Here is a 13,203-nt window from a genome sequence, read left to right as displayed (position 1 = left end):
GGTTCGACTGTTGATGATCCTGCTCAGATAGCAAACAAACTGAATGAGGGCCGACCGGGCTAGCCAAGTAGGTAAAGTGCATGCCTGACAACCCAAAGGTCGCGGGTTCGATTCCCGCCTCGGGCTTGGATCACAGTAAAATGCAAAAACTTTGGGAGGCGCATTATAGCCACAGAAGCTGATGCGCCAACAACTAACAAGAAACAAAAAAAACTGAATGATTATTTTGCATCTACATTCACACATGAGAAGTTATTAAGGTTTGAAAATGGCAGAAGGTTATCAAATTGTAGCAGGGTGCTTAATGATTTTGTAATAACTGAAAGCAAATTGGAGGAGAAATTGAAGTTAAACATAAGAAAAACACCTGGGGTGGATGGGATCTATCCAGTTATATTAAAGGAGGCGGCAAAGCAACTAAGCAAACCCTTAGCCATAATTATGAGAGCATCCTTGGACTAGGGGAGGTCCCCACTGACTGGAGATGTGCAAATGTATCCCCAATTCACAAAAGGGAATCGAAAGGTGACATGAGTAATTACAGACCAGTTAGTTTAACTTCTGTTCCGGGTAAAATAATGGAGTCACTGGTTAAAGATGCATTGCAGGATCATCTAGACAAGACTGCAGCAATAATTCAGACACAGCATGGGTTTGTTAAGGGAAAGTCTTGTCTGACAAATTTGATAAGATATTATGATATGGTTACAAAGGTAATTATGGGATGCAAAAAATAATTTTGATATCATATACTTGGATTTAGGAAAGCTTTTGACACTGTTACGCATGGAAGACTATTGAACAAAATGGAGCAGAATGGTATTAAGGGTAAGTTGCTACAATGGATAAAAGGATGGTTGAGTGGGAGGAGATATAGGGTGGTAATTAATGGGTGCTGCTCTTCGTGGACTAAAGTTATTAGTGGAGTCCCACAGGGTTCGATGTTGGGTCCTCTGTTGTTTTGTATATTTATCAATGATATTGATGAAAGTATATCAGACTTAGTGTCGAAGTTTGCAGATGATACAAAGGTTGGCAGGGTTGTTAATGACAGTAATGGCAGTGTGCTACTGCAACAGGATCTAGATAATTTGGGCATATGGGCTAAGAAGGGGCAACTGAAGTTTAACCTTGACAAATGCAAAGTACTGCATATGGGTAGAAGTAACCCGAGAGAAAAGTACCAACAGTGTGATACTACACTTAAGGTGGTAGAAAATGAAAAAGACCTGGGAGTAATTGTGCAGTCAGATATGAACTTTTCTGAGCAATGCAGACAGGCTACCAGGGCAGGTCATGGAGTTTTGTCAATGATATATAGGAATTTTGCTAGCAGGGAAAGGAGGTGAATGTCCCTCTGTATTAGGCAAAGGTCAGACCACGCCTTGAGTACTGCATACTGGATCGGGAGGCCTCATTTTAGGAAGGATGTAGAATTGCTTGAACGTGTACAGAGAAGAGCAACAAGATTGGTGAGATGAATGAAGGGATCCTCTTACCAAGAGAGGCTTAAGTTCTGCAAATTGCAGTGACTGGAGACTAGGCACCTGTGCGGTGATCTGATTGAGGTGTATAAGGCCTTGAATGGGTTGAGCACGCTGAATTCTGATGGGATCCTTCCACTTGTTCAGATTATGAACCTAAGGGGGGCATAAATTCAAATTAAGAAAGCACAGATATAGAATAGATGTGAGGAAATTTGCCTTTAGCCAGTGGGTGGTTAATTGCTGGAACAAACTTCCATCTGTCGTTGTGGAAGTTGATAGGTTGAATAAATGTAAGGAAGAACTGGACAGGCATTTGGAGGGAATGGGTGATTTTTTTTTTTTTTTGGCTGATGCTGCATAAGCTCATACACTTGCTTTCTTGCATCACATGCCACTACTACTACAAGTAATTATAGACCTGTGAGTTTAACTTCTGTTCCAGGAAAATTAATGGAATGGAGGCACTGGTTAAAGAAGCACCGCTGGATCATCTAGACAAGACTTCAGTTATAGATCGGACACAGCATGGTTTTGTTAAGGGAAAGTCTTGCCTGACCAATTTGATTGGATACTATGATGCAGTCACAAAAGAACTGGATGCAGGGAATAACTCTGATATTATATTCTTGGATCTTGGAAAGGCTTTTGATACTGTTCCACATGGAAGACTGCTTCACAAATTGGAGCAGTGTGGCATTGGAGACAAATTGCTGCTATGGATAAAGGGGTGGTTGAGGGGAGAAGACAGAGAGTAGTAATCAATGGACACTGCTCATCGTGGACTAATGTTGTTATTGGAGTCCCTCAGGGTTCAGCGTTGGGTCCATTATTGTTTTCTGTATTTATAAATAATATTGATGATGATATATCAAGCTTAATGTCCAAGTTTGTAGACAATACAAAGTTGGCATGGTTGTTAAGGACACTACTGACACTATGCTGCTGCAACAGGATCTGGAAAGGTTGAGCAGATGGGCTGAGAGGTGGCAAATGAAGTTTAACATTGACAAATGTAAAGTACTACACATGGGAAACAGCAACCCCAGAGCAACGTATGAACTCTGTGGTACTACACTGACAGTGGTAGAGAATGAAAGGGACTTGGGGGTGGTTGTGCAGGCAGATATGAAGTTCTCTGAGCAGTGCAGACGGGCTGCAAGAGTAGCTCATGGAGTATTGTCAATGATATACAGGAATTTTTCCAGCAGGGATAAGGAGGTGATTATTCCCTTGTATAAGGCAATGGTCAGGCCACACCTTGAGTACTGTATACAGGTCTGGAGGCCTCATTTCAAGAAGGATGTAGAGCTGCTGGAACGAGTACAGAGAAGGGCAACAAGATTAGTGAATGGAACAAAGATTTGCTCTTACGAAGAAAGGCTTAAGTTTTGCAAATTACATGTCTGGAGACTAGCCACCGGCGAGGTGATCTGATGGAGGTGTATAAAGCTTTGAATGGTTTGAGCATGCTCAATGCCGATGGGATTCTTCCACTTGTTCAGAATAATCACCTGAGAGGGCATAAATTCAGATTGAGGAAAGATAGATGTAGAACAGATGTAAATTTGCCTTTAGCCAGCGGGTGGTTGGTTGGTGGAACAGACTTCCATCCCTTGTAGTGGAGGTTGATAGCCTAAATAAGTTTAAGGCTCAGCTGGACAGGTATTTTGAACGAACAGAGGGGTGAAGTGGGTTTTTTTTTTTGGCTGATGCTGCATAAGCTTGCTTTCTTGCATCAAATGCCTCTACTAATGCTAATGTTCATAGCCTAAATAAGTTTAAGGTTCAGCTAGACAGGTGTTTCGAATGAACGGAGGGGTCAAGTGGAAAAGTTTTTTTTTTTTTTTGGCTGATGCTGCATAAGCTTGCTTTCTTGCATCATATGCCTCTAATAATGCTAATGCTAATAAAAAAAAAAAAATTGTCACTTTCCAGTTTTGTGACATCTTCAATTAACCTTTAAAATCAAACTATGAACAATGGAGAAACCCAGATCTTGGGTCATATTTGGTATATACTAAGTTCAGTCATATTCATTATCTCAGATTGTCCTCTTTATTTGTAATTTATTGGTGGAGGTCATGTCTGTATATGCACAATCTTAGATAATTGCACAGCTGATAAATAGCATAATTCAAATCGAGACAGAAACATGTTCTTCCACTAATGAAACTTTGAGCTGATCCTAAATGGCATGAGGATAGCATGCATATTTGCATGCTATCCTCATTTATCCTGGTTTAGAGACATCTCAAATTGTCAGTGTTCAGGTTACCTGAACAATATAAGCACCAAAGCCAAAGAATGCAAGAGTTTCATTTTTGCAAGGGCCACTCTCCACTAAACTTAGCAGTGCAAGGCTTCTCCTTCCCACAACCAAACATTCTATTTCTGGATTTAAACAGAAAAAAAATGTGCATGCCACAGTGGTGTTATTTTAAAAAATTCTTTAAAAATGTATGTTCTAAATATTAAAAAAAAAAGGATTGTTCATTGGCATTAGTTGAGGCATACAATGCAAGAAAGCAAGCATCATCCAGAAAGAAAGAAAGAAAAAAAAAACTCCCAATTTCACAAATCCATTGACTCCTAAATGCCTGTCCAGCTCAGCCTTAAATTTATTTAAGCTATCAACTTCCACAACAGGAGATGGAAGTCTCTTCCAACAATCAACTACCCACTGGCTAAAGACAAGTTTCTGCACATCTATTAGCATTAGTTGAGGCATATGATGCAAGAAAGCGAGCTTATAGAGCATCGGCCAAAAAAAAAACTTCCCATTTCACCCATCCGGGTACTCTAAATGTTTGTCTAGTTTAGCCTTAAGTTTATTTAAGCTATCAACTTCCACAACAGCAGATGGAAGTCTATTCCCGCAATCAACACTACTCGCTAGCTAAAGGCAAATCGCCGCATATCTATTCTTCAACTGACTTTTCTCAATTTGAATCTATACCCCTCAGGTTTAATCTGAGCATGAAGAAGAATCCCATCAGCACTGAGCTTGCTCAACCCGTTCAAGGCCTTATACATCTCCTGATGCTGAAACTTGACGATTTAAGCCTCTCCTGGTAAAAGAACCCCTTCCTTTCCTCTGTACTCGTTCTAGCAACTCTACATCCTTTCTAAAATCAAGCCTCCAGACCTGTACGCAGTACTCAAAGTGTTGCCTGACCATTGCCTTATACAAAGGTATAATCACCTCCTTGTCTCTGCTAGCAAAATTTCTATATATCATTGACAAAACTCCATGACCTGCTCTGGCAGTCATGCACTGCTCAGAGAACTTCATATCCAACTGTGCAATTACCCCCATGTCTTTTTCGTTCTCCACCTCCCTGAGTGTAGTACCACACAGTTGGTAGTTTCTCTGGGTTACTGCTACACATATGGAGTACTTTTCATTTGTCAGTATTAAACTTCAGTTGCCATTTCTCAACCCATCTACCTAACTTTTTTAGATCCTGTTGTAGTAGCATACTCTCTTTACTATCATTAACAACCCTACCAACCTCTGTATCATCTGCAAACTTGAACATTAAACCTGATATACCTTCATCGACATCATTAATGAATACAAAAAACAACAATGGGCTCAGCATCAAACTCTGGGGGACTTCACTAATAACATTAGTCCATGTAGCCCAGTGTCCATTTATTACCACTCTCTGCCATCTCCCAATCAACCACTCTTTTATCCATTGCAGAACTTGCCCTTAATGCCATACTGCTCAAATTTGTACAGCAGTCTTCCATGTGCAACAGTATCAAAAACTTTCCTGAAATCCAAGTATATGATATCAAAATTATTTCTTGCATCCAGTTCTTTTGTGACCCCATAATAGTATCCATTCAGATTGGTCAGACAAGACTTCCCCTTAACAAACCCATGCTGTGTATGAACTATTACTGCAGTCTTGTCTAGGTGAACCTGCAACACTTCTTTAGCAAGTGACTCCATTAATTTCCCTGGAACAGAAGTTAAAAGGTGACAACTTCTGTTGTGTCACCTTTGAGCACTCTTTGTGAATTGGGTCCAGGGAAGTTCTCTTAATTATGGCTAAGGGTTTGCTTTTACTTCCTTTGCTGCCTCCTTTAATATAACTGGATGGATCCTATCCACCCCTCGTGCCTTGGTTATGGTTAACTTCAACAATCTCACCTCAACTTTGCTCCCATTCTTACAAAATCACTTAGCTCCCTGTTAGAGTTTCATAAACTTCTGGCATTCCCTCCTTGAATAACTCTTCATGTGCAAATGTAGATGTAAAATACTCATTCAGTTTATCAGCTACCTGAGCATGATCATCAATAGTCAAACCATCTTTATTTAGTGGACCAATCTGATTCATCCCTTTCCTTCTAGATTTTACATAAGTAAAGAACATTTTGCTGCTTTTCTTTGCATCCTTTGCCAAAAATTTTTCTCTACTCTGTCTTTGCCTGCCTAACCTCCTTTGTGACTTGATTACAGATTAGCTTATATCTGCCATAGGCATCTGCTTTGCCTGATAATTTATATGCATCCCATGCATTTTTCTTCTCTTCCACGAGCCTTATTAATTCATCTGATATCCATTTAGGCCAAAACCTTGAACACTATTTCTTAGTTGGTAAGAAAATGCCTAGTAGCCTCCAAGTTTAAGTCCCTGAAGGCTTCCCATTTAGAATTCACCATTGGTAACATCATCAGTAGAACCCACTTTATAGAATTTATAAACTTTCTGAGACCACTATAGTCACCGTTATTAAACCAAAAGCCATTCCCCTTACTGTTGATGGTAGTTAAATCTTTAAGTGAATCTCACATCAGTACACTGTGATCACTGTCATCCAGTGTTCCTTTATCTGAAAATTGTTAATGCATAAATAATCACTGCTGATAATCAGATCAAGAGTATTACTCCCTCTGGTTACCTCTCAAACACGCTGCTGTTAAAAACCATCAAGTAATAAATCCACAAAAGAATTATAGTGTGCGAGTGACCAATCCTCAAATTCCAATCAATGTCTGGAAAGTTAAAATCTCCCATTATAATATTCTGATTTATTGGTTCACTCTATTTCTCTGCACAATTGCTCATTATACTCATCAGATTCATTAGGCCTATAACACATATCTACTCTCATTTTCCCTTTCCCAGTGCTTATGTCATACCACACTGATTCAACATTGTTGAATCAGTGTGGTATGACAATAATGTACTTCCTTGGATTTTGTGTTTCTTAACTAACAGCATAAACCTTCCTGTCTTTTGTATCCTTTCAGTACAATTGTACTTCCCAAATTTCAGTTCTGCACTTCTTATATATGTGTGACACCATGTCTCTGATATCCCAACAATATCCGCCTTTGATGTCTTTACCAGTACTTCAAACTCATCAAATTTATTAACTATACTTCTAGCATTCATGTACATGAAAGTATACATGCATCTCTTCCTACTCTTAGTTATCCTAACAACAGCCCGTGTATTTACTTTTTCCTCTGGGACTCCCAGCAGTCCTGGAAATCCCCAGCACCTTGCTTTCCATGCTGCTGCTTAATCTAATAGAAGCAGTGCAAGAATCACTTTCGCCTCTGCCTGCAGCCACTGTTAATCTTTTAGACTGTGTATCCCCCAAGCTAGTGGTTTTCTAACCCACCTAACACAGCCTCGATAGCTTCAGTTCTCGAGGCAGTGTTAGGTGGGTCGGAAAAATATATTGTCAAGAAAATTTCCCTTCAGCAAATATTCTTGCACCTTTCTATTTAAGTGCACCTCATCCCTGTGGAAACTGTCTCTCCAGGACCAAATTGATTGACAAGGCTCTCATCATATACCTCCCTCCTATCATGTCTTGGCAGAATTGCAGACACTTTCAATTTCATCCCTAACTCGCAACTTTTTTCCAAGGTGTACAACAATATTACCTTTTGTGCCCCTAAAAGGTTATATCTGCTCTACGTCATCAACTTTTGCTCCTAGCAGACATACTCTGGTCCTGTTCCTCTTATCCTTTTTCCACAATATATTCCCCTTTCTTGCTGACAATAGAGTCACCAACAGTAACTAGTTCCTTTAGGATCAGGCCTGTCTTGGAGATGGCCGCTGTACCAGAGTGAGCTCTGGCATTGACTTGGGCAGCAGAGAGCTCGATTAGCCCCTCATAATAATTTCTTTGAGGGCATCTACCCTACACCTCAAACTCTCATAGATGCTGATCAGAACATTTACTTGGTGCCTAATTTCTTGACACTCTAGGCACCTAGCACACACACACACACACACAAAGACATCCTTCTCAGCTAGATCATATGCTGTTCTAGAAAGGTCCACAAACATTTCCTATTATGCACATTTTTGGAGACTGTGATGCATTGTTGAATCTACCCATTCGTTTCTCTCCCGAGCCACAGCTCTCCGGCTAATCTGTGCACGTTGCTTTGCAGCTCTAGTTTGTGTCGTGATTTCCGCTTAAATACAATTTAATTAACAATGAAATTTAATAAAGATTAATAAATTTTATTGATTAATATAACTGACTTTTGTTTTTTAAAAAATACTTTACTTTTTTTTTTTTTTTTTTTTTGTCTTTTAAATACCTTACTTTTGCTTTTAAATGCTCACTTTAGAAAATTTACAACCTGAAAAAGATCAGTGCTTTTCAATTTGAAGGTAAATAAATAAATATAATGATACACCTAAAATTTGAAAATATTTGAAAATTTTAAGTACAATACACAATGACATTTACTGAACAAAACTTAACATATAATGAGAAAATTTTGGTTAATAATTTATAAAATTTAAAATTCTGTTTTAGTTCACTTTCCGCCCAGGCCATATACATATTATTCTCAGGCCGTAGGTTGTTCTAGATCATTCTGTGCGAGTGACAACATTTTGTAATCGAAATAGACTATCATAAATTCTATCAAATAGAAGGTGAACTCGCTGATTGTAAGGATGTTCATCATCTAATGGCAGCTCATTGCTGCCATTAGATGAGCATGAGGCACATTCCCAAAGAATGGCAACTATTTATAGAAGCTTTTAAGCTTAATCTTAAGGCTGTGTTATTACACAATGGAAATATGCCGTCCACAAAAAGTAAACATACGCAAACATGGAGAACATCCTCGTAGGTGTGCACTATCAGAATTATGGGTGGCAGATATGTAGTGTTTTAAAGGTAATTGCTATTTTATTAGGACTACAAACGGGTTACACTCGCAGATAAAGCAGTTGCTTTCTCTGCGAGTTAGATATTTGTGCCAAGGTATGCACTACAAGATGAGAAGTTTGCCTCAACGAAAAATCATTAACACCTGGAATGAAGAACTTAGCATTTGAACCTCTGTTAGATCCAAATAAAGTTTTGCTTCCACCACTCCATATCAAACTGGGACTCGTGAAAAATTTTGTGAAGGCTTTGAAAGTGAATGGTCCTGCATTCACGTACTTGCAAGAGAAATTTCCAAGACTTAGTACAGAGAAGATTAAGGCAAGCATTTTCATTGGTCCACAAACAAGGCAACTTTTCAAAGACGAACAGTTTAAATGAGCTCTTAGTGATAGTGAGAAATCAGGGTGGAAAGCCTTGCGAAATGTTTAAACTGGTTTTCTAGGAAATGGTTAAAGCCGACAACTATAGGCTGCTTGTGGAAGATCTTATTACTTATGAAAAACGGGTGCAACATGTCAGTGATGATGCATTTCTTGCACTCACACCTGGCTTTCTTCTTGCCAAACTGGTGCCATCAGCAACAGACATGGTGAGTGCTTCATCAAGACATCGCAGCGATGAAACAAAGATACAAAAGCAAATAGAGTGCCACCATCTTAGCCAATTATTGTTGGATGGAGAATAGGGATGTCCCCGAAGCTGAATATAAGTGAAAGGTGAAAAGGTCCTATGTTTGATACAGGTTTGTTCGTAGCGACATCTTACTGCCATATAAATAAAAAAATACCTTGTATAAATATAAAAAAGACTTTTTTTGAAAACAAGAGCCAGTCTGTCATTTTATGCACTATTTCAGTGTTTATGGCAACAATGAACACTCCAAAATCTATAAAGTAAATTAACTTTGATGCCCGTAACAAGGTATGACCAAAAATTTGTTGTTCATTGTAATTTGTCTAGTTCTCAAATTCATTCTAACGACAATAAAGTACTAAAATCTGGACTGCTCAGGGACTGGATCAATCCGGATTCTTGGGCAGTACTTTTAAAATTCAAATTTAAGATTGAATAAATAAGAGATTAACAGGTAAATTTTGACAGTTTATTCATTAGCAAATAAAGCATGCTTCATTTATCAAAACAAGCAGTTTTAAAGAAAAATAAAATCAACACCTGACAAAGATGTAAACATAAATATTTTCACCACAAAAAAAAAAAAAAGCATGTAATGCTTGAAATTGTGTTATAATGCTTTGAATAATTTCTTGATTAGTGAAAGTTGCTGCAACTTCAACATCATCTTCAATGAGTATCCACTCTTCTATATCATCAGCATTAAGTTTGCGTAGAGGGTTGTCTTCCATACATAATTTAACAGTTTCCATCAGTTCTTCCACTTCACCTTTATGTAAAATCCTTCAAATTCTTTGTTTCAATCAGATTTTAGATCTGCAAACATCACTTTGGCTATAATTTTCACCATGCTCTTAAAAGAGTTACAGGCTTGACTGCATTCCATGCAGTCGCGAGTGAAATTGTTGCATCTTTGATTGTAAAACTGCGTTGAAATTCTGAAGGGTTGACATTCTTATGCATAGTTTTCATTATAAAATCATTTTTATAGTGACATTTAAAGTCCCTAATGACTCCTTGATCCATGGGTTGAATTAATGGTGTTACGTTTGGTGGCAAGTAACATGCAAAAATATTTCTACAATCAGACACTAATTTTGATTTGTTTGGGTGGGCCCTACAGTTGTCGAGAAGTAACAGGCACTTTGTATTTGCAGGCTTCCCCAATTTTCTCAAGTTTTGATGAACTGATTCAACAAAATCATGAACAAACCAATTGCAGAATATATCTTTGTCCATCCAAGCATTCTTTTGAGCTTTATAGGTCACAGGCAAGTGCACAATTCCTTTAAAGGTCCGTGGGTGCTGAAATTTACCAATCTCCAAAAGCTTAATTTTATGCTGACCTGAAGGATTAATACACATAAGAACAGTTACTCTTCCCTTATTAAGCTTAAACCCTGTTGCATCCCGTTCTTGGTTTCCAGCCAAAGTTTTTGCGGGTAAACACTTCCAGTAAATCACTGTTTCATCAGCATTATAAATTTGATCGACTGTAAGGTCATAGTCAGATACAGTTTTTTCAAATGTTGCATTTATATTCTGTTGCTGCTTGTGTATCAGCTGACTGTCTTTCTCCAGCAATATCTAACTGTCTAATACCATGACGAGTCTTGAAATTCCTAAGCCATCCATCACTAAATGTGCACTCTGATTCAATGTTCATTTGCTCCTTAAAAGGCCTTGCTCTTGGTAATAAGCATCGGTCCAAAAAATGGGCGCCTCCATAGCCAGGTGGGTAAGAGCAGCAGTGCATAGCACACGCTTCTTGATTAGACCGGGGTTCAAGCCTGTGACCACCAAATACAGAGGATGCGGAAAGGTCAGGGAATGACCACTGCATATCCCAGCGCAATATGGCCAAAATAAAAACCAAAATAACAAACAACGACAACAATAACGGCCCAGAAATTGCCATACCTTCCCATTGTTTTAGCAAAAACCATTTGTACAACACTTTATCAAGATTTTCTAATTTTGGCCGATGTAAACTTTTTCTCTTAGCAATTTTATTGTAAGGCTCAGACGAGGCTGAATTCTAGAATTTTATTCTCTGCCTTTTTTATATCGTAAATTGTTGGCTTTCTGATGTTTCCATTAAAACAGTATTGCTCACACCACTTTCTAGTTTCTTAATTTGAAGTTTGTCACTTAATTTCAACGTGTTCTTATTTTTCTTCACACGATGAAGTTTATATATTTTAGGAGCCATTATTGTGGGCTTGTAAATATGTATGCTCTATATGGTAAATGGAGAGAGTAGGGGGTAGGGCTAAAATTATAGTGTTGCCGTGGTTTGATTGCTCGTTTCAAAATGGCGACCGTGAGCTCGCTTGTTGTCGCTAGGCATCTGTGGCACTCACGCATGTGCACGCGCACACAAAAGTCTGCTAAATTTAAAACTTTAGAGTTTTTGAAAAGTCCGCATTTTCGGACTTTTACTGTATCCACTTTACGATATTAGATAATTGTTTAGGCAGTCACTGTCTGTCTGAAAGCACTTTTTCACACATGTATTCTACAACCATCCTTTTTCAATTTATGTCCACTTACGTGTGTGTCATTTGAGAGCAAGGAAATCAGCATATCTGCAACTGCAAAATTCAAATTGTTTGATTTATCACAAGATTAAACATTTTAAAAAACTGATTTCAGAGGTGACATTTATGATTGGTGGTTGTGACTGAAGCATGAATTTTCTTTAATACATTCATTTATGTATGAACGGTTAAACATTCATAAATATAATCATTAGTGGGTTTTTTTTTTTTTTCCCTTAACATTCCATTGTAATTTCTTTACGCTTATTTTATTTTCCAGTTTGGCAGAGAGATCCATGACCTCTACTATCGTAATGATTTGCTGGGACATATTGGTCGCCAACTTTTGTCTCCTCCAGGCATTTACTACAGAGAAATCAAGGATGGCACAATGACTTCATCTCCTAGACAATCCTATATACTTCCACCTCGTGTTAGTCTACGCTTCATGGCCCATAAGCAAGTTGTAGGATACCTTCTGGGGCTGTGTTTATTTGCATATTCTTGGGGATACAGCCCTGTAACTGTTATATTTATATTAATTTTATTGACTTTTCTAATAATCATAAGCAGATCAGTAATGTTCCCTTCATCTGTTGGTCTGCCAGATACTTCATCACTTGATGAATCAGGACCATCAAATAGATAATGTTGCTGTGTTCAAGATACTGTTTGCTGGAAACAGTAATAATTTTTAAAATAATCTACAGATTTACTTAATTTTGTGTATGGCATTTATTAAATTGTTGAATGTTGTATTGAAATGTAAATAGGATCATTAAACGTAACTTCCATAAATATTTCAAGCTTTTGGAAGGTTAGACTTGTTAACAGTACTTTTTAATTTATGAATGTTTTGTTTTTAAAATATTTGTTTACATAGTTCTGTTGTACCTTTCCCTCAAAGTACCTTAATACATTATTAATTATAATATATCTGCCAACTTTTGACTTTCAAAAAACTGGAGATTGGGAGTAAGTCCACAATGCCCTAGAAATTCAAATTCACTGACAATATGTGCATTTTATATTAAAATACAAGCAGGATTGTTTACCAGTATAGTATGCTTTGAAACATTTTCTTACCTATGATTTTTTTGTTTGGATTTTCTGTTAGACACCAACCGATATTCATTACTTCAAGAAAGAGTTTCAAGAGAATGTTTGTTTCAAACTTTTGTTCATAACAGTGGTCTGTTATGAATAAAACTTTAAAACTAAAAAATAAGTCTGCAGTCTAGACTTGGTTGTCAAGAGCATTTCCAAAGCTTCACCACAATGATCTGAATTTTTTTAAATAAATAAAACATATTATGTACTATTAATGTTTTATTTCCAATAAAATTTGAATATAATATATGTATAATGTAATT

At 37.6% G+C, this 13,203-nt stretch overlaps 1 protein-coding gene across 3 annotated transcripts in view; it reads left to right on the top strand.

The window, feature by feature from the left end:
- The window catches only part of LOC150076549 (sphingomyelin phosphodiesterase 4), a 324,202-nt gene extending 311,554 nt beyond the window's left edge, over window positions 1-12,648 (top strand). Inside the window, exon 16 of one of the 3 annotated variants that reach the window (XM_090388185.1) lies at window positions 12,111-12,648. In XM_090388185.1, the coding sequence (XP_090244311.1) occupies window positions 12,111-12,479 (369 nt within the window). In that variant the 3' untranslated portion in view covers window positions 12,480-12,648. The remainder of the gene's footprint in view (window positions 1-12,110) is intronic. The other 2 variants (XM_090388183.1, XM_090388184.1) reach the window with 2 other exon arrangements.
- The last annotated feature ends 555 nt before the right edge of the window (window positions 12,649-13,203 follow it).

This window comes from Mastigoproctus giganteus, chromosome 13 (assembly GCF_048544385.1).
Source record: "Mastigoproctus giganteus isolate SK-2022 chromosome 13, ASM4854438v1, whole genome shotgun sequence".
In the NCBI taxonomy this organism is placed as follows: Eukaryota; Metazoa; Arthropoda; class Arachnida; order Uropygi; family Thelyphonidae; genus Mastigoproctus; species Mastigoproctus giganteus.
This window is presented reverse-complemented; position numbering and strand designations above follow the sequence as displayed.